Source organism: Teleopsis dalmanni, chromosome 2 (genome assembly GCF_002237135.1).
Source record: "Teleopsis dalmanni isolate 2A chromosome 2, ASM223713v2, whole genome shotgun sequence".
NCBI classification, from domain to species: Eukaryota; Metazoa; Arthropoda; class Insecta; order Diptera; family Diopsidae; genus Teleopsis; species Teleopsis dalmanni.
This window is the reverse complement of record NC_051847.1, coordinates 178,123,898-178,146,079: the sequence shown is the minus strand read 5'-3', so window position 1 is coordinate 178,146,079 and position 22,182 is coordinate 178,123,898. Positions and strand designations below refer to the sequence as shown.

Sequence of the window (22,182 nt, the reverse complement as noted above, 5' to 3'; positions counted from 1 at the left end):
AAATTCTATAGAAATTGTCCAATTAGCTTCCAACAATTTACTTGATATTTACTGAATATATATAATTTATTTCAACTTTTTAATTTTTTTTTTTAATTTTTTTGTTAATGTAATAAATTCTTAAAGTCAATAAAGTGAAAGTGATTGCCATTTTGTATGCTCAGGTATGCGAATATTTTAATTTTAATTATTCAGATGTCAGCAACACATCAAATTGCTGAAGGATTCACAATTTTTCACAAACGCAATTGAAATCGATATCCTTAATAAAAAAAATTTTATCTCCAGAATTATTAAAAAATTTTTTAAATAATATTTAAGCTTAAAGTGAACTATTTTTTGGAAGGATCGATAAGAAAAATAAAATAATTTTTTACATATTTTTACGTTCAACTTTACAATTTGGACGCTGACTTGCATGCAAATTGCTGTCGCCTGAAACATGTTGTTGACACTTTTGCGGCAAACATTATTTATCAAAAAAATAAAAAAAATAATATAAAACATTTCAATTTTGATTCGAATTTAAATGTATTTTATTTTATTTTATTTTATTTCAGCTACTCGTGTTTTCAAAAGTGACTAACTACCTGAGCGGCATAAGGATTTGGTTTTATTCACTGCATTTTATATGTACATTCTGTGGTTGATACCAGAGTATTTTAGGAATAATTTAAATAATTCATATAAACATGCCATGTTTCACTATTTTTTGGTGGTTAGATATTAGATAACTGTGCCGAATTTATTTATGCATCACAATTTCCGCAATAAAAATGTCTCGTCATATAGGTATTACGTATATGTCACTTGCAGTAATAAAACTCATCACGAGCTTCCAGTCAGTGATTTTTTTAATTACTTTGGCTAACGTGAGGTTTTATTGGGCCGCTCTGTGATAGCAGTAAATATAAATATTTTTGTAATTTTTTTTTATATGTTTTTATATATTTTAAATAAAAAAATTTTAGTAAAAATAAATATTGTAGCACAGTCAACTTTAAGCTAATTAAAATTAAGTTTAACTACCTATTTAATTCTGCATTGCAATAAAATCAAAATAATGTGATCCCAAACCAACAAGAAATGCCACTATTGAGCAAATCCATAGAATTGCTAGAGAAATACATACTACCTTTCAACATAAAAAATACTGTTCCGCCGTTTTCTTGGACGTAGCCCAAGCTTTTGATAAGGTTTGGCACAAAGGTCTTATGTATAAAATAAAATATTACCTTCCTCAAAATATGCATAAGCGTTGTATTCATATATATCCTCTAGAAGATTTATATTGAAATACAATACCTTTATTTTAAGAGAAATCGACATAATGGCTGGTGTTCCTCAAGGAAGCGTTCTGGGGCCGTTTCTGTATATAATCTACAAAATTGATCTCCCACTACTCTCTAATCACATACTTTCTACTTTCGCGGATGACACTGCAATTCTCAGTTCTAACAGTGATCATATGAGGGCATCCCAAAGTCTCTTGACTCATTTAAATCTATTGGAGAAGTGACTAGATTTAGATTGAACTACAATACCTTTATTTCAACAGAAATCGACATAATGGCTGGTGTTCCTCAAGGTAGCGTTCTGGGGCCGTTTCTGTATTAATCTACACAGCTGATCTCCCACTACTGATCTCCCACTGCAATTCTCCAATTCTCAGTTCTAACAGTGATCATATGAGGGCATCCCAAAGTGTCTCAACTCATTCAAGTCTATTGGAGAAATGGCTAGCAAAATGGCGCATAAAGGTAAACGAAACGAAAAGTGTACATATCACGTTTACTCTACGAAAAGAAACGTGTTCCCCTATTAAGTTGAATACCATCATTATATCCCAGTCACATGATATAAAATATCTTAGCATTCATCTTGATAAAAGGCTAACTTGCACATTGAAAGCAAAAAAACTCTAATAAAATTGATATCGCAGCAGCTTCATTGGCTTATTAATGAAAACTCTAAGCTAAGTCTGGATAATTAAGACCTGGTATACAATTCATTCTTAAAACCTATCTGGTCCTATGGCATACAACTCTGTACTACAGCTTGTGCTTCTAATATCGAAAAAAATGCAGAGAGTTCAAAACAAATTACTTAGACAAATAACCGGCTCTCCTTGGTATCTCAAAAATGTACATATCCAAAACGATTTTGGAATCCCAACAGTTGCAGACATGATTAGAACATGCGACCAAAAATATAAAGTGAAACTTCACCAGCTTAATAATCCAATGATCCAATATCTGCTTTCTGATACCACAAGATCTGGACTTAAGCGAAAGAGCTTCATATCACCTTAACGTAATGTTGATATATATGTTTTTCCTTTGCTATAAATTTTGATATATATAATCCATTTCATTTTATTATAAAGTTTAAATTCCTTTTTTTCACCTACTAGTTGCATTATACAGAAAGACACAAAAATATAAAAAAAAAAGAAAAAAGAATAAATAAAATCAAACCATTACAATGAGTTATCTTACGTCAAAAAAAATCACTCATACGTCAGGGATGATAATTATTTATTTAAAAGGCATATATTCCTGTTTTTTTATTTAATATTGATTTAATTTATTGTATTGATTTAAATTCATATAAATATAAATCGATTGTATTAGAGATTATTTTTGAAATATATGAATCGATTTTTCTTTAACTAATATTTTGACTATTTTTAATACTAATGGAACTATTTTACTGAAGATAACTTAGCTCCACTTGGAAATTGACTTATCTTGATTTAATTGTCAAGATTGTACGAAAATCAATACATTAAATAATTCTGTAATAAAAAGTAACTTGAGTAAATGCAGCCTTGTGCACTAATAATAGTTCATTGTAGTGACATAGATTAGCCACTTACTGTTCGCCAGTCTTGAAGCACCAACTTAAAATTAATATGTTGAAGCAACTAGTAATTAAATAGCGAGAAGGGGTCAATTAAAAGAAAATAAACCAAACAACGCCATAAATTTGTCTATGTTTTAACATTAATAGATAAAAACTCTGCAAGGTCATAAAAAAAACGCTAAGATTTTTAGTCTTCGTCTAGCCAATCATGGACATTAATACGTGAGGTGAAGCAGAGTTTGCTTCTCATCTTGAGAGCCACAACCCCAACAAAAGTTGTTATAGGGCTTCTTCCATGCCTTCCTTTTTTTAAATTTAATATTTATTTAAATTAATAGAAAATTTTTCCAATTCTGCTCAGGTGATTTGATAAACATCTTAATCTGACTAATCTTTCAATACTAACTCCAGGTATTGGTATTAATTTGACAGTTTAGCTGTTGCGTGAGGGACACCAATATGCAAAAATTGAATACTGAAGAGCATCTTTTCTGCTTTAACTCTAGAATTAATACCTGACATTTATTTAATGAGTTAAAAGTAACCCACAAATCACTACTGAAATTTTCATAATTACTTTTTATTAAAGTATTTTTAAAGGTATTATAGTCGTATTATTTTGACAATTAAGTTATTATTTTGAAGATTAATTTTAATGCTACAGGCAAATTACAGATTGTAATTAATTTTGTCAATATTTACACAAAATTAATTACATTACTTTGCAATATTAAATAAATGGGCATTTATATTAGAAGGAAGTTTCATTGCTTTTAGTCAAACTTTCAATCAATTTTAAGCATCTTTCATAACACAATTTGGGAACTTTGCAAAGAGCAAAATCAACAAATAATATACATATTTTACCATTACACTTTATTTAAAGGTAAATAAGGAGAAACTCTTACTTTAAGTATACAAAATATCAAATTAATTTAAATGAATTACAAAGTGATTAAGTAAATATTTTTAAATAAATTTTCTTAATTGAAATTTAATTTTTCAGTAGTAAACTTGATGATGAGTGAATGTCAAAGTATCTTCACAGAAATTTTACGGTGTACTCGTATATAGATGAACTTTTTAGAGAAACTTCTCGAATAGTGAAAACCATTTGGACAAAGTTTTCACCACACCTCCATCCACACCACCTGTTGTTTTTCCAAAAGATTTTTGGAAAACCTTTCGTTTGATGAATTATAAGGACAAACTGAAATTGATTGAAGAGACATTTTCTATATAAATAAGATTGTTGACCAAATTGAAAACTGAAAACAAAATTTCTAGATTATTTGACTGGAAACGCAGCAAGAGAGCTTTTACTTCGTACATTGCAAAATAAAATACTTCTACAAAAATGTGTGTTTAATAGAGAGTAAAAAACATAAAATTCAATTTATTGAACTTAATTAAAATTACAAATTAAACAAATTAAAAATAGGTTAATAAAAGGTCACAATAAATTACATTGTCATATTTGACAAGCGTCTGGGTGTGATTGATTTGACACTAGAGCCGACCTCGATAAATTGTAAAAACTAAAAAACTAGAAATTCAATAAAAAATATATTTAAACTTTATTTGAGGATTAATAGAAATTAGAAATATCTATTCCACTTTATCCTGAACAAAGTAATTTGTTTGTAGAAAGGAAATAGACAAGCACTCATCTCAGTAATCTTAATTTAATTTATTCTATAAAAAATTTAATTCTTCTTTAATAAAGTACTCTAAAACCATGTAGAGAAACCATATAGTTTGGAAGAAGGTGTGCTTTATATGCCGTATCCTTCAAGGGTTACCTGAATAAGTGACAATATAATTATGTCGACAATAATACAGCTGTAGTTCATAAGCTCGTTCTAATTCAAAACATAGCAAATGCTTTGGTTAATGTCCCTTAAAAAATAAAAAGTGACAAAAAACTTGGAACTTGAGGATTGAAATTTTGTGTAGCCTTGCTTACTTGTGGAAAAACACGATTCATCATCGCTTCTTATTTGACAGGCACAAATTCTAAGCCTGGCACTTGCAATCCAAACATTTTATATACGAAATATAAACTAACTCAACAAAAATTTGAATATTTCCTAAGACCACTGATGATGAATTCTCGGTAATACTCGAAAAAGTGTTGTATGGTCAGCCAAATTTCAATAAATTTAAATTCGTCAAATTTCTGTTCGAAACCTTTTAACGTCTGAAAAATCGTAAAATAACTGATAGTTCTAACACCAAAACCGCCAACGAAAAAAAAGAGAAATATAGAATAATATACAACCGGTTTTTAAAGCAAAAATAACGCCATTGAAAAATGTGGTCAATTTAATCTGTATAACGTATACAAAAGATGGAATGTCGGTACTAACCCTAAATTATTTGAAATAAATATGAGACGAAGTCAGTCTCTATTAAATTGCCAGGCATGCAGAGAACAAGAAAACAAACTTACTTAATAATAACTTTAATAGTTAATAGTTTCTTATTTTTTTAAAGCATAAAATTGAAGATAGCACACTGATTTTTAAAATCAGGACACATCAGTTCTGTAAATAACTTCATGCCTATCAGTAATTCTCACTCTCACACGAAGAGTCTGGCTTCCTCGTTTAATACAGTTTGAAATCTTTCAAATTTTCTTTGTTTACTCATTATTATAGTGACCAAATTTCGTGCTGCTCTTTATTCGTTCTCTGAACTTAATAAATGCCCTATAGGATTATCAACTTTAGAGAACTTTTCAAAAACAGCACTTAAGCTATACTTCTCTATATTGTAACATATCTTCCATTTTACAAAAATACGTGGTGTACATTTTCAGCAATGTCGTTTCTGCAATATGTAAAGCAAAGATTACCCTCGTGTCCTAATTAATGGACCTATATCCTAAAAACAACTGCTTTGAGTAAAAATCTATGTGTTTGCATTTTCTGGGCATCCACTGTTTGATATCTGGTATGACCATCTTATAAGATCTGGTTATTAGTCAATCTACCATAAATGGTTTGCTGAATTATAATTGCTGGCTCGTGGTTTTTTTTTCTATTCGAGCTAAAATCTTTACGCGAAAAGTTTGTTTCTCCACGCAATTTTTTATCATATATGGACAGATAAATGACTAGATTAGATTGTGCAAAAGCCGCATCTTACTCTTAGTGTTCACAGTCTGTATGCTTTCAATCCTTCGCCTCAAGGTTATTTTGTGAAACAAGGTGTGCCAGACGGAGGACATCCATGTGAATATGAGAAACTAAGCCATACTGCAGTACAAGCAAATAAATATGGAAGAAAGTATTAAGGGTCTAATAAGAACATAATGTAAAAACTCTTTGCAAACCTTCACGTTCTTTGGAAAGGATAATCTAAAATGCCATTAGGTAATAATAAAAATATTAGGTAATAAAAAAAATTTAAATTAAAATGTTGACCAGATTATTTTCACAGACCACTTTAGATATCAATCGCATATGAAGATTTCATGATAAAGAAACGGAATCACATACAAAAGAAATATATTGCACACAAAGACAATATCAGTTAAAACCAGAGTTAATACCAAACAAAGAATTAGTGTAGCTAAATCCAGCTGACATTTCAAAATTCTTGGGTCTAGAATAGATTTTATTAGATTAGATTAATCTCTACTAGTGGATGACATTATAAAAATCACCAAAAATGTTTAATCTAGAATATATTTTATTGGATTACTCTCTACTAATGGATGAAAACCACTAAAAATGGTTGGTATTTTATTGATCAAGGATGATCATTGACAAGTAAAAAAACAGTGATTTCTTCTCCTTTTCAGTACCACAATCACAAACGTCATTACAGTGTAGACCAAGTCTCACAGCATGACTTCCTCGTCCACAATGAACTGTCAGAACCGATGCCGTTGTACTGAACAGGTTTGAATTTAGTTGAAGCACCTGACTGTTACGTTTCTAGTTCAATTTTGGCCAAACAGATCTTGAGATCTGACAGGAATTTTTATTTATTCAGTTGTTTTTTTACTATACTCAGATATTTTTGTTTAATTGCCAGCTTAACCTACAACGGTGAGCTACCACAATTAATATTATTACATAATAAATTTCTTAAACAAATTAGGTTATATTTCGAGTTTAATTGTAATTAATTTTGCAATAAAAAAATATAAATATGTTTACAAAAAAAAAAAAAAAATTATTTACATAAAAATAATTGCAAATCGTACATTTAGAAATCAAATTATGTTGACCCATAATTAGTGATTTCAGTGAGTAGGTAACCAGCTCATGAGTGTTTGTTAACACAAATACCTATTTTTTTACCTTTACCTTTAACCAATTATAGTATGTACGCGCCTGCAAATGCGTCTAGAATTATAAATCCATTTGGGCAATGAGACGCACTTGCGTTTTTAAATACTCTTCGCCATGTACGACAAAAATGTTTGAAGAAAGCGTCCAAAAATTATGATTGAAACACTATATTGTATATATATTTTGTATGAAGTTAAGTATATATTTTTAAATAATAGCTATACATACAAACTAATAACGGAAATAACTATATTTATATAAATATAATGAAATGAATTTCATAACCAAATATACTTTGAGAAATTATTAAAAAATCCAAATAATGAAAATGCAAGTTACGCGCATGCGTAACCAAAATCAATCAAAAATAATTTTTCAAGCACTTCTTCTGCTCTCGCCTAGGCTAAAACCTTGCGTAGGGCACACCATCGAACTCAGTTCCGTGCTGTTTTCAGTCTTTCAAGGCATATATGGCACTACAGAGCGAGCATACGTTGAGGCTTATACGTTGAAAAATGTTTTGAGCCAATTTTGAGTAGAGTCTCCGATACTCAAGCAAAAGTAACGTAAGAGGTCTGGACTTGCATACAAATGAGGCGCTTTGATATCGAAAATCGAAATGTAGTGGAGCGCAGCTGGAAAAAGTGTTTGGCTGCCTATGAAGAAATGCAATTGTTCAACAATGCTAATGGTCAATGGTAAATGCCAGAAGTGTACCGCGGGTTTGGGGTTTAATGTCGATTTTTAATTGTTTTGTCAACGAAAACTTGGCCAATACAGAAACTTGGCCCGCAAAGAAAAAATCACTCTACAAAATTTGAATACTCGTAGTACGAAAAATTTTTTGGAAAACGAAATACGGCTGCATAACCAAAATTATTTACTGCATGCGTGCTGTTGCGTTGGTCACTTAAAGTGCCACCTTGTCCATTGGAATTCGCTTCTTCTTCCATTATATTTCATTGCTCTTGTTGGCCATATATGCCACCGTAACTCTCACAAAGTCATAGTTTGTTATAAAACTGTTTTGAGGAGCGGCAGTATAAAATCTTGTGTACTTTTCCAATTGTTCAACATTGTCGCATTAACAATTTAATAGTGAACACCAGCAGCAGAGCAGTTGAAGACGCGTTCACTGCTTTATTTTTTAAATAAAAAAATTAATTAGTTATTAATTATTAATTATATTAATAAATAAAAAAAATGGCTTTCCGTATAAGATCCTTACTCGCGATCGGTTGTGCTCTGCTCGCTGTCTCCGCAACAGTCAGTGCAGCTGCCATTGACAATTCTGTTGGAGAGCCACGCATACAGTCTTCTGATGAATTGATTACGAGCATTGTGGAAAATTGCTTCCATGCCAATGCTATGTATTGTTTAAAGGAGAAAGTTTTGACATATCTGGATAATGTTGCTGGTGTTGAGGAGGAAGTTAGTGGACGCGCTTTCAATGACGATGTCATCGATAAAGTTATTTTGGATCGCGTTGCTCGGATTTTGAACACAAATGAGATACGTGTTCAATTACCTGAAACCGTTTTTGCAAGCTCTGTTGTTAGTTATCGTGCCGATCGTGGATTCGATTTGGAAGTACCTCAAACTGAAGGTAAGTACAATTATATTGAATCATATCAAGTCAAATAAATTTGCGCTAGAAGGTGATTTATTGTCATAAATCTTTAAATTGCAACATAGAACTCTAGTTAAAACACCTTAAAGCAGCTTGATATATTAAAATTATTGCATGTGAGCTAATTATTTTTATAAAAAAAAAATAATTATAATTTTATTACATAATAATAATTATTCATTATTTTTTTAAAAAAAATTATATATTTTTTAACCAATTATTTTTATGAAAGAGAATAAATTATTTTCGAACAATTGTTTTTATAAAAAAAATTAAAAATAAGTTTATTATATATTAAAAATAATTATAATCAAAACAATATATTTTAAAAAAAATTAATTTTATAAAAATGAATAATATAGTTATATGTTTAATAAAATTAGTCATAAGCATTTGACGTGGGTAGAAATCTACCATAAAGTTCTGAGTACCGATAAAATAATATATTGTATGACATATGCTCTATTATTCGAAGTGTGATAGAAATTTATTAAAAGTTCAAGAATGACATTTTACTTTAACTTTTATGTACTTATATGCTAGCACTATCCTACAAAGTTTAATAACACCACTCTAACCTAACCAAATATAGCCTATATAAAGTATAGGCATATACTTTATATATTCCTAACATCAGATTAGGAAAACTTTAATTGTTACCTTAGACACATTTTAATTTTTAAAACAGTGTTGTTTTTTAAAAGAATATACAGTCATATCTATAATTAAATACAATACAGTTTTTTGAGAAATTAAAATATGGAACCTAAATAAATAAAAGATACAATTATCATTGTATCTTCTCATCATTATAACTTCTAAGAGATATAGTTATAATAAAAAAAAGTTTTTTGCTATATTTAAGTCTAGATATTTAGCTGCATTCTAAATGTTATACATAAACACTCTTTAAACCTTTAAATATATAAAAATGGAGTAGGGTTTAGTAGTTTTTTTAATAATTAGCACAATATACTTTATAGATCACAGAATAGCAATGTCTGTTCTAATTAGATATTCAATGTGAAATTGGTAATTTGCCCACTTTTTAACGATAATGTGATTCATAGTGTAATTATATTAGCCACAATAATTACACTGAATTTTCAAGCTAGATATATAGCTATTATGATCTCCTCCAAATGCTTTAATGGAAGTTTTGGTTGAAAAGTTGTTTAAGAACTGGAAACATGCTCCTAATGGGATATCAAAAATTATTTAAAAAAAAAAAAACCTAAATATAAATTTTTTCATATATAGGTAATCTATGCTAGGACTTGCTCAGAACCATTTCCAAACATTTCCTTAAGAATATATACACATTTTATAGTTGAAATAAAAAATTTTTTTGAGTTATAATAACAAAATTATTAACAATTTAATAACAAACTATATAACAAAATTAAGATAAAAATTAAATTATAAATAATTTAAATATAAAAAATAATAAAGTATTAGTATTGCTGTTAAGCTAGACTTACTTTGTATAGGGACAAAGAAGCTTTATTAAATTTTAGAGGAGTTTTCGAATAGCAAAGAAAGAAATAAAGTACAAACACAAAAATTTATTTTTAATTTTATTGAAGTTCGGCTGACCATACAACGCTGTTTCGAGTATTGCCAAGTGCTCTTCATCAGTGGTCTTTGGAAATAATCGAATTTTATTTAATTAGTTTTATAGTCGTATATAATTTGTTTGGACTGCAAGTGCAGCCTTGGCTTCTTGTGGATAAACACGATTAGTCATCGCTTCTAATTTGACAGGCACGAGTTCTAAGCCTGGCACTTGCAGTCCAAACAAATTATATACGGACTATAAACTAATTAAATAAAATTCGATTATTTCTAAAGACCACTGATGAAGAGTACTTGGCAATACTCGAAACAGCGTTGTATGGTCAGCCGAACTTCAATAAAATTAAAAATAAATTTTTGTGTTTGTACTTTATTTCTTTCTTTGCTATTCGAAAACTCCTCTATAAAAAATAATAATATTTATATATAAATTATTAAGCATTAATCACCTTCGTAATATTTCAGAAATAAATTTTTATATTAACGATACCTACCTAGCTTATATGAAGTCATCGAGAGAGTTTCACTTTTCACATATGACATTATTTTCTATTACATACTTTTATTATTTCATTATTATACTATTTGTGTATTCTTATATTCTATTTATATTTTTATTTTATCTTATTGTTATGTATAATAAATAATATTATGTATATAATATTAAATATATATTTATAAAAATAAATTATAAAAATAAATAAATATATATAACTATGTATGTGTAAGGATTTATATATAACTATATAAATAATTATATATATAACTATATATAAAATTAAATAATATATATAATAATACTATACATAATAGTATTATAATATACAATAATATACAATATTATATCTAAACTCAAAAACTTATTAAATACTATTATTATTAATTGTTTTAATTAAAGTCCACTTTATTCAATAACTTCAAAATTAAAAGTTAAAAATTAATACACAAAAAATTAATTTAAATTTAAACACAAAAAAAAAATAAGAATTAAAAAAAAATAATTATAAAAAATAATTTTTCAGCTCGTGCCGAAAAGAAGAATAAGGAGAAACTCTTCCTGCCATTGTTGTTGCTCATGAAATTGAAATTGAAGGTCATAATGCCCATAATTATGTCATTGATTGGACTCAAAGCATTCAAGGCTTTGATTTTGTCGAAAATCGCTATTAAACTTGTACTTGGCTTCCTCATCTATAATTTAATACAAAAATTAGGAGGTATGAAAATGACCATGATGCCAATGCCACCAATGCCTGCCCCCGAATATGGTGTACCAAGCACTACTGCCTCATCATATGACCCAAGCAGTTGGGAACCTCAAAGCGGTGGTCCATACGCACGTTGGGATGCACAAAATTTAGCCTACAGCTCATACCATCCCAGCAGCTCATCATACTCCACCTCCAGCAGCACCGGTTCCAGCTATAGTTCATCTTCTTAAACAACAGATGAACTGAACATAACTTTAATTAGGCAACTTACTGTTGCCTCGACTGCTGATAGAGAATATTGTAAAGAAAAGAAAAAATGAAACTAAATGAAACTTCAAAAATGGACGGAAAAGTGAAAAAGGAAACAGAGAAAAATTCTAAAAACGATAAAGCCACGTAGTACATATTTAATTATAATTTATTTTTATATAGAATTTTAGTCATTCTTAACTCTTTCTTTCACTACTTTTTTCTTTTTCTACTATTTTTAAACTCAGCTATTTTCTGTTATTAACTATCTCTTACTTTGTAAATTTTCTATTCATTTTCTCTAAAATATTTCCTGCTAATTTCCTTTCTCTTTCTCTATTACTTTATTTAATTTTTTATATTTTCTTTTTCTTCTAAATATTAAATTTACTGCGAACTTTGACCAAACCAAAACCCTAAAAATTTAAGTTAAAATATTTATTTAATTTATTGAAAGGCAAATTAAAAATAAACAGAAAATTGTTTGAAAAAATATTGTTACTTTATTTTTTATTAAAAATTTAATTGGCAACCCTGGAGGTATTTTTGCTATCCATTAGACCTTAAATAATAATACTTATGAGATTTCGAAAAATACAAATTTTTCTTAAATAAATCAAAGAAAAACATTTTAAAGGCCACTGAACTTCATGGCCTCAATCACGCGTAAACATTTTTAATAACCCCAAAGCAGAAGAAAACCAATTACGGGGTTTATTTTTTTAATGGAGAAAAAATCGTTAAATGGTACTCAAGATATGATGCGATTTTGGATATTTAAAAAGTGTATAAAGACTTTTATAGACAACTCTTTCAAGTGTGAACGAATTGTCAGATACATTTTACTTGGCATTAAAAATATTTACATGTCTAACAGGGCACAATAAGAGGAAAGTATTTATATATGAAAAGGGTTATGAGAGAATAGAACTCTTTTGTAATTATAACACTTAATTTTTTCTATATTAAAAAATTATGCCAAATAACTTACTTATTTTGCTCTAAGAATATTTCACACTTTCTTAACTCCTCCAGAACTAAGTAATATTAATTATTACATATATAAAAAGTTAAAACAAATTCATCCATAAAATTTAAATTTTAAAATAAATGAGTATTTATGAAGCACATTTACAATTAATTTACTGATACATTTTTTTAAGCCCTAAAAGTATACAATTTTTTATTATTTATTACCAGAGGAGAAGTAAATAATCCTTCCATATGCAAAGAGCTGTACATACATACACAAAGCGAATATTAGCAGACACTCCCATTTTAATTAATTTTGAAAATAAATTTTATTACTATCTAGATTTTTTAACTCGTACTGTACTTATTCTTATTTATGTTAAAATGGTAATCTGTGGTTTCGAATATTTAAAATAATCTTATGCTCAATACTCATGAATGGCATATAGCGGTCACGACCACCTAGTATTCTCTGGTTTTGGGCTTTAAATGCTGACTCTATCAGCTATTTTTAAATGAGTGTGATAAAAGATAAGTAAACAAATTCAACAGAATAATTTTGCAAAATAAATTAACTTTGTCAATAAAAGTGTTTTAAATTTACAAAAATTCTGCTTTTCTCCCTAAAATTGGGCACTAGTTTAATAGTTTTACCTTTAGAGTCACTAGCTTTTTTAATTAAGAACATTAAAGTCACGGAGCGATTTAAATTTGCGCGCACATCTTATGACATGCATCTATATTGTCATGCATGTCTATAGAATAGTTTATCTAATAGAGTGTTTTTAAATTATTATTAACTAGCAATTCAAAGTTGTCATAAGCTATATATTATAAGTTATATTTGTGTCAATTTTAAAATTTTTCAAGCTGATTTTTTCTTAGTAACTGACCACCAGTTGCTGATTATATTCACTGGCAAGTCATTACTTCAGCCGAAACTCAATTTAATTTCAATTTTATTTTTAGAATATGTATTTTTTATTTATATTATATTTCCACGTAATTCCTAATCACTGCATTTAATCTTAGATTTGATCTAAGACCTGTTTTTCTATAAATATAAAAATATTCACTTAGAGTAAATCAGAGTTGTAGTAAATACTAAAACCTCTAAAAGCCCAAAGACTCTAAGCCCTAGGAGAACAAAGTGGATCTAAAGGCCCAAAAATTGAAGAGAAATTTCAGTTCTTCCAACTATAAGATAGAAGTTCTTCCAACTCTAATAGGATAGAAGTTAATTTTAAATTTAGTTATTAACTGTAAATATAAGTTCGGTACTTAGCTTAAGGAATATGTCAAACACATCTTGTTATTAATACATTGTATCTTGGAATCTAACCAGTTACAGTGGCAATCCAAGAATTTAAAAACACACTCAATCTATCATGTTAAAGAAGTATTCATACTGTAAGATTGGAATATTTAATAGGATTAGAGATAGAATGGAAAAATAAAAAGAGATAACTATGAGAACGAGATGAGAACATATCCAATTTTTATCAAATCTCAGAAAGCTTGGCATTGATACCACAAGAAAATTAGACACAGATTAGACACTGATCATAACGTCATATATAATCTGCAAATTTACCACACTTAGTGAGACATACACACGATAAGTATTTGTCCAAATACTTAGCTATACCCTAATTCAGATTGCGCTACAATTATTCTTAGTAGTTCACAAAATTTTATTTGACCTGAGAGGTTTTAGAGATAGAGTACTATTTAAAACTGGATTTCTTTATAGTAGAACTTAAAAAAAGATTGATTGTTGCCTTTTAAAATGATCTCCCTGTAGCATGAGTGATGCATAGATTTAGATCCTCGTATGTGATCCTCTGAGTCTGCGTTGTGGACCTTCCTCTACTTCGTAACAAAGTCTACAGCTATCGTCTCTAGCAATACCTATGTTCGGTAGATGCCATTTTACTCCACAATGCCCTGTGAGAAACCCTATGACAAGACGGATGCCACTTCTGTTCAGCATTAGTAGCTTTAAATAATTTGCTTTAGTTCTGTGCTAGTACTTATTCTCTTTATGTTCAGGAACTGTAGATTTTCCTAGTCCAAATTCGCATTTCAAACTGTTGATTACCAATCGAACAGGTCTTAACAATAACTTAATATTAGGTGAGGCTTTATATACTTAAACTTATCATAAACAATATTTTTCCGGAACATTTCGCATCAAGTTTACCTACTAAATCAACCTTTATTTGTTTGTGTGAACATATTCCAAACTTATCTTTAATCAAATATAATATGCCATAAACATCAAATAAAAAATAGGTAAATTTTAACATAAACTTAATTTTAAAAAAATCTTATAAATTTATTTATCATTTCCAAAAATGCACTAAAAAAACTAATTATATTATTCGCTCCGTCGGTTGTCATCTTAACTAATATTTCGCACTTTAAATATTACCCGACTAAAATGGAGCGTCAGGCATATATGAGTACAGGTCGCCTTTTAGAATTGGCCAGAATCAAATTGGAGACATTAATTGCTGAGGGGAAACTCCACCCATTAAATGAGTAAGAAATTGTCTTGTATTTATTATTTAAACATGCTTCTACCTAACTGTATTTAATAACAGTAACAGCTTAGATGATTCCAATTCCTCACCAACAATTCACACTCCATTAAAAGTAAAGAAAAATAAACGTAAAATGAAAACTAAAAAATCATCCCAAGTACCAAAAGTGGAGAAACTAGATATGACGACAAAGAGCATTGTTGAGAAGAAGGAATTGAAAAAAGGCTCCAAAAAGGCATCGAATCAGCTTCAATGTAAGAACGGAAACTCAGATGTGGAAGTTACTGCTGAAGAAGAAGCTAAATCGAATTTAAATGTCGATACGCAACCTCCTAAGGTTTATAAAGATTTTCTTGAGATTAATGACTTTGAAGGTATTCTTGGCAGTAGGATCATATAAAATATATAACAAAAAACTATTAGTAAATAAACAGAAGCCATCAAAAGAAATGTTTTAAGTACTGGCAAGAGTTTCTTAATCATTTCTGCTCAAACATAAAACATATTTCTGAAAATAGTTAAATGAACCCAATTTTACATGTGATCATAAGTTTGTGTGGCTTTGTAAAATATGGGTTATTTATCTCATCCAATAATTTAATAAATATATAACATTCAGTACTACAAGTTTTATTACGCGGACGGTATTTGATCAATCATATTATATGTTAAGTAAGACAATAGTTATTGACAATTTTTATAAATAGCTGCAGTAAAAATATATACGTAGGTTGGTGTAGCTAAACGAGCAGATCAAATCATGCAAAGACCAGCTAGTTGGCCAATGCCATGTATAGACCTATAAGTCCTTAACGATATTAGGTGAGAGTCCTTTCAAATAAGTAACGAAATTTAGCTTCTTCAAGATTCTAGATTTAAACAATTTTAGTCGAATTCTTGAGAGACCCCGATAATTATATGAAATAATTATGAAAAACCTACGGAAAATATGTGATCTTTAATAAATTTTAAGAAATCATTCACTCTAGTATCATGGACAAAGCTTAGTGTTTCGAATATGCTAGCTTCAAAGAACTTTAGTCAAGTTCTTAGGAGAGCTTGATAGTGAATTTCCGTTACAGAAGATGCCTGTGTCATGAACGAATTTTAAAAAATAGATCACTTCAATTTTAATGAAATTCTTGATTAAAATACTGCTTGTTTTTAGAAGATGCCCAGCATTAAGAAATTGCGGCCGTGTGCGAGTTCGAGTAAATTGATGGTAAATTGAGAGAAATAGTAAATGATGTCGAATGGCAGCGAATGTTTATATTTAAAAGAATTTCGAGTAGGGTAAATTAAATAAAAATTAGGCAAATAAGGTGTTACCATTGTGAAAATTTTATAAAATATTTAATAAATAAATTTAAAAACTTTTAACCAAAAATAATAAATAAATGCAATAAATAAATAAATAAATATTTACATAAGTAAATCACAATTTTACCTCAATTTACTCAATAATGTTATGTGTAGAAGAAAAGACTTCAAAATATATTTTCTAAACATTTACTTATCTAAAATTAATAAATTATATTTAAATTAAAATTACTAAAATTAATATACAAAAAAAATTTATTTGATGTAAACTATTATTACAGTAAATTTTGTAAACCTGAATAAAATTTAATTATATATCTTTCGTGCTATATTTCCAACGGCCTCAAATCACAGTTTCCGTTAAAATATCAAATTTTCCTTGCAAATCTTAATCTCAAATACAATGCATTAGTTATTAGCTTACAGTATTCGCATATCAGATTCTTTAATCTTATTAAAGCTAAAGCACCTACCCACATAGATACAACGCCTGACCTCATGTAGATTTCAATACCAAAACTAGATAAGCAGCGAAACAGCCGGCGAACAGCTGTTTTCTAGGTGAAGCCGTGGTATTCATTTCAAGTCGTTTCAGAAATAAACTGGTCTGTGCAAACCCTAAACAAAAAAGCTGTTTTAGCTTAAAATACACAAATAGATTAAAAAATATAAATAAAATTTAATAAAAAAAGTTTTTTAACATCTGAAGTCCACAAGTTTTGTAGTCGATGATTGTTCGCACCGAAATGCATTTGTGATACAGCAGCGCTTGAGAGCGGTTGTAGCGGAAGACATCAAAAAAAATTATCAAATTGGATTTATATTTATAAATATACATATTATATAAATATATATCTGTATTATTAGTGTAATTAAATTATAGATTAATTATTATTTACGATCTTTGAAAATGTTGCGCTTCAGCGGTTTGTTACTCTTTTGTTTATTTCTGTTGACATCAGCGGATAGCACGCAAGATACTGAAGTGACAAAGTTTATGAAACACTTAGAGGTCATACCAGATGTCATTGATGTGGGTCCAAAGAATTTTTTAAAGGTATGAAAGTTCAATAAATATGCTATACACCTCACCTCTTTTATCTATCAAATAACAGATTAGCTTTGATAGTGGCGTCGGTGCTGATAAGGGTGTAGAGCTAACACCAACACAAGTGAAGAATAAACCCAAAGTGGAATGGACACCAGCGGCTGGCACATATTATACGCTTATCATGACTGATCCTGATGCACCTAGCCGTGCTGAACCAAAATCACGCGAATTTCTACATTGGCTAGTGGTCAATATACCTGGCGATAATTTAAACAAAGGTGAAGTACTCACTGATTATATCGGATCTGGGCCTCCAAAAGATACTGGCTTGCATCGTTATGTATTTTTACTTTTCAAGCAACCGACAAAAATACAATTCCGTGGTGAGAAGCATATTAGTAACAAGAGTGCCAGCGGACGTCCTAAGTTCTCAACTAAAAATTTCATAAGCAAATATGATTTGGGTGCACCTGTAGCTGGTAATTTCTATCAAGCCCAATATGACGATTATGTGCCCACGGTACACAAGCAGTTGGGTCTATAGTGTCGAGCGGAGTTGACTGGTTGTTTGGTTAAAAAAACAAAACTCGTTTGAATTTTTTCATTTAAATGTTAAAAGTTTATAATTAATGTTTTTTTATTGTTATGTGTTTTATTGCATACTATTTTACTTATCGGTAAATTATTGCAAAATCAGTGCATAAATTAATTTTGTATATTTTAACGTCACACAATGAAAGTGAAAATGGAGCGTTTCAAAACCTGATGCTTAAGAGGCGATTGCATAAAATTATAAATTTATTATAAAATAAAGCAATAAATTACATCTTAGTGGAAAATTTTAAATATTCAAATTCATCATTAAAATTTTATGTTTTATTTTGTTTATTGTGGCACTTTATTTGGGTAAGATAAATGAGCAGTAATTTAACCAATTTTAAGGGACTAGGTTAGAATCTTCGTATTTTTTAAATACTCATTTTGGAAATAAAGACATTTAATATACTACTATTGCCCACTTCTCCCAGTGAGGCCTCAATAATTCTTCTAAATCTGACTCTGTTTAGTGCTTCTTTGCTAGCTTCCGCTAGCTTTAATCGTTCTTCTCCATGTTTTCGCTAGCGCACCAGGTCTTCTGCTGCCTTGTGGATGCCATGCCAATGCTTGCCTCGCTATGCCAATATCTCGGTTGTGTAAGCGTATAGCCTATTCACTTCCACTTCCTTATTTTTGTCTCAGTTTGTGCTGCTTTTTGCGTCCTTTGGTTCAGCAGGCGTTCATTTGATATTCGATCTAGCCATCATATTTTGAGAATTTTACGTAGACACTTGTTGAGAAACACTTGCACCTTTCTCTCTATATTTCTGGAGTGCATCCATATTTCACAGCCGTACTACAAGATAAGAGAAAACTTATTGCAGCAATTATGGCTATGGTTAATAAGCCACAATTATAACAAAGTATGTTGATAAGTAACAAATATATACCGACTCTCTGAATAGTGGTGTTCACAATATCGAGTAGAGTACTCGGTAAGAGATTAATGTAGTTAAGTAGAAAAAACAAAATACAATTCGATTAAATTATTATTATAATTATTATTATAATTGTTGCTGCGTGCTGATTTACTGAAGACCAAATAATTTTTTCCGGTTTCGCTAATCCTAGTCTTCGCAGTTAATTTACAAGTCATTTCTAATCGCTAAATTGTTTATTATAGGTTAGGTTTTTTTTGTCATGTCAATGCTGCAAATAACTGCTTCCACTGGCGCTTCTTTTCAATATTTCTATGTGGAAGAGTCTGGCTTTATATGCTTAATCGAAACTTTCGAGGGATTTCAATATCTTTCAAGTTATCATTGCATACTCATTACTATAGTAGCAATATTTGAAACTGCCCCCATCCTTCCCCTCCCATCACACTCTCCCATTTGTTCTCAGAAGAAAACTCAAAGGTTAATTCTTCCACATGTTTAAGCAGAGGTGATCATATTTACGTGCACCTCCGAGTTACCTCTTTTCGTTCAATATCTTAAGTCTCAGAAACCAGCTAAGAGAAACCTTGCACTGTTTATAAGTAAAGGGTGTGATCTCATCACAATTTTTAATTTTACTGTTCTGGAGACAAGTATTGATTTACGTATTACCCATGTTCAACTCTTTAATTCTGATCACATAATATAAGCATAAACATACTAATTATTACTGTAAATTAGAAAAGCTCAGTGCAGGACTTAGTAACTTAGAACTTAGTCTCAGAACTTAGTAACAAATGAAAAACTTTTTAAGAACAAAAAATTATTATACAGATAAAAAAATATATATCTCAGAAAAAAAAATTTCAGCTGTTTTCAATAACCAAGATTTTTGTTTCATAAGCTAACAATAATAAATATTTATCTGTTCGAAATGCCACCAGAATATGAAATACATAACAGCTTTCACAAATTCCAAGTGATTCCCGACGTTTTAAGTTATTCTCCTGACCAATATTTGCAAGTAAGTTTAATTCTAATTAGTGTACGTATAACTAAATAAATATAATTTAATTGAAATGTTTTAGATTTTATATCGTACTGGTGAAGTAGTATGGGGTGGAAATGAAATAGAACCGACATATCTTAAACAAGCGCCCTATGTTAATTGGAATACAGATTCCAATGCTACTTACTCACTAATGATGATCAATCCAGACCAACCAAATCGTGCCAGACCTGTTTACCGTGAATTTCTTCACTGGCTTATTGTAAATATACCTGGTAATAGACTGGATTATGGCAATGAACTTGCTGAATATATTGGACCAGTGCCACCGATGAATACAGGCTTGCACAGAATAGTATTTTTGGTTTTCAAACAACCATGTATACTAAATTTTGAAGAAAATTTTATTTCTGAAAACAATGGTATGGATCGTTTATCCTTTTCTTCAAAGAAGTTTTCTGCAAAATATGAACTTAATCATCCTATTGCTGCCAATTTTTTTCAAACCGAATTTGATAGCTATGTACCAGAACTGGAACAGCAACTATTTGGATAATGGAAGAGTAATATCTTTTTTCTATATGTTTTAGTATTGAAAGAAATTACCTTTTTCTTAAATCATAGTTTTTATATATTTTAATCTCTATTCTTCAAGGTGTTCAATAAATTTAAAAATAAAAAGAATTATTTTTTATTCGTAAATTTTTTATAATGAAGGGTAATTAGGTCGTGTGCGCTTTAGGCTAAGTTGATGCTAAACCAAATGGGAGATTTTTTGGGATTTTTTGCACTGCACACATTTTGCCATTTATCAACACGTATCGACACATCAATACATTATCGACACAACTTAGAATTTCCCTCATTTAGAACGCAACTTAGCCTAACTCGCACACGACCTTAGTATGAAGTCTCGGGTACACACATAACTTCAGATCAAAATCCAAACGAAAGGACTAAAGAAATTAATAGCTTTTCCAAAACAATCTGCTCTAAAATTCTAAAATAAATTAACATGAAAATCAAAATTCTTACGGAGTTCATTAATGACAGTTCAGTACGGATTAGTATACTATCTCAACAAATTGATCTTATAAAAACCAATATCTCCAATAGTTCAAACAATGCTGAAATGTCTGATCTATCTATGTGTATGTCCAAAAGTAAGCAACAGCTGATTTGTCCAACTTTAGGACAGACTCTTTGCATCATAATTTTTTGAAAGAAGAAAAACCATATAATGTAATCAAGTTCATTAAAAACTTAATGATCAATTAAGATAACTAGAGCTTGAATAGTAGACTATCTGAGTCGCGGTTCAAAGTTTTCTCCATATGTAAATAATATTATTAAATATAAATCAAATTATTAATTGAATTATGCAGTGGAAAATTTGTATTATTTAATTTAGGAATATATAATTACTAAGCTTATTTAAAGTGACCATAATAATAGTCGTATATCTATTAATGGCAAATATATATCGCCCATGGGCATAATTTTAGTAATTATGTTCCTAACGATATTTTTATTAAATCTTATATCTACGTTAGGTTAGGTTAGGTTACTAGGGCTGTCCGAAGACTCACTTAGACCATGGGGTCCATTGTGATACCGTTGAGAATTTGCACATGTCACTATACCCATTTAGTATTGGCCACAAAGCCATTGGCACGAGCTATGGAAATAGAATTTAGCTCTCTTAATGAATTGAAAATCTTATATCTATCTTCAGGCACAAATATATTACGGAGGGTTTTAGATCATTTTAGTAACATGAGAAAAGGTTTTTATCTTATTAAACAGTCTTGAAAAATTTATACTAAATGTGAATGTATGTGTAAATATAGTCCTTCGATTCATTTCAAAGGCCTACCCATCTTCAAAGATTTTAATTTAAAACTATTCAGATCTAATTTGTCTATATATGTAGCCCGTGTACCATTATTTTTTATGATATAAAAAGTAAAAAAGT

The 22,182-nt window shown here is 29.4% G+C and overlaps 4 protein-coding genes across 4 annotated transcripts; all 4 read left to right on the top strand.

Annotated features, from left to right (window-relative positions):
- The first annotated feature begins 8,372 nt into the window (after positions 1-8,372).
- On the top strand, positions 8,373-11,815 carry LOC119679831. Its single transcript, XM_038092400.1, has 2 exons — positions 8,373-8,775; positions 11,397-11,815. The coding sequence occupies exons 1-2, from the start codon at positions 8,373-8,375 to the stop codon at positions 11,813-11,815; spliced, it is 822 nt and encodes a 273-aa protein (XP_037948328.1).
- A 3,334-nt stretch (positions 11,816-15,149) lies between these two features.
- LOC119679830 lies at positions 15,150-15,973 on the top strand. Its single transcript, XM_038092399.1, has 2 exons — positions 15,150-15,350; positions 15,413-15,973. Exons 1-2 carry the CDS (start codon positions 15,250-15,252, stop codon positions 15,750-15,752), a joined length of 441 nt encoding a protein of 146 aa, XP_037948327.1. The 5' UTR covers positions 15,150-15,249; the 3' UTR covers positions 15,753-15,973.
- Positions 15,974-17,409: 1,436 nt separating this feature from the next.
- On the top strand, positions 17,410-18,577 carry LOC119679829 (protein D3-like). Its single transcript, XM_038092398.1, has 2 exons — positions 17,410-17,729; positions 17,788-18,577. The coding sequence occupies exons 1-2, from the start codon at positions 17,583-17,585 to the stop codon at positions 18,265-18,267; spliced, it is 627 nt and encodes a 208-aa protein (XP_037948326.1). The 5' UTR covers positions 17,410-17,582; the 3' UTR covers positions 18,268-18,577.
- Positions 18,578-20,042: 1,465 nt separating this feature from the next.
- LOC119679828 (protein D2-like) lies at positions 20,043-20,877 on the top strand. The gene is made up of 2 exons (XM_038092396.1): positions 20,043-20,222; positions 20,287-20,877. Exons 1-2 carry the CDS (start codon positions 20,133-20,135, stop codon positions 20,761-20,763), a joined length of 567 nt encoding a protein of 188 aa, XP_037948324.1. The 5' UTR covers positions 20,043-20,132; the 3' UTR covers positions 20,764-20,877.
- Positions 20,878-22,182: the final 1,305 nt, after the last annotated feature.

Bases quoted from the DNA above. Each gene is read 5' to 3' on its own strand.
- LOC119679831 (XM_038092400.1), top strand. From the start codon at position 8,373: ATGGCTTTCCGTATAAGATCCTTACTCGCGATCGGTTGTGCTCTGCTC. The intron at 8,776-11,396 runs GTAAGTACAATT...ATAATTTTTCAG, and splicing joins GGAAGTACCTCAAACTGAAG to CTCGTGCCGAAAAGAAGAAT.
- LOC119679830 (XM_038092399.1), top strand. From the start codon at position 15,250: ATGGAGCGTCAGGCATATATGAGTACAGGTCGCCTTTTAGAATTGGCC. The intron at 15,351-15,412 runs GTAAGAAATTGT...ATTTAATAACAG, and splicing joins AAACTCCACCCATTAAATGA to TAACAGCTTAGATGATTCCA.
- LOC119679829 (XM_038092398.1), top strand. From the start codon at position 17,583: ATGTTGCGCTTCAGCGGTTTGTTACTCTTTTGTTTATTTCTGTTGACA. The intron at 17,730-17,787 runs GTATGAAAGTTC...ATCAAATAACAG, and splicing joins GTCCAAAGAATTTTTTAAAG to ATTAGCTTTGATAGTGGCGT.
- LOC119679828 (XM_038092396.1), top strand. From the start codon at position 20,133: ATGCCACCAGAATATGAAATACATAACAGCTTTCACAAATTCCAAGTG. The intron at 20,223-20,286 runs GTAAGTTTAATT...GAAATGTTTTAG, and splicing joins CTCCTGACCAATATTTGCAA to ATTTTATATCGTACTGGTGA.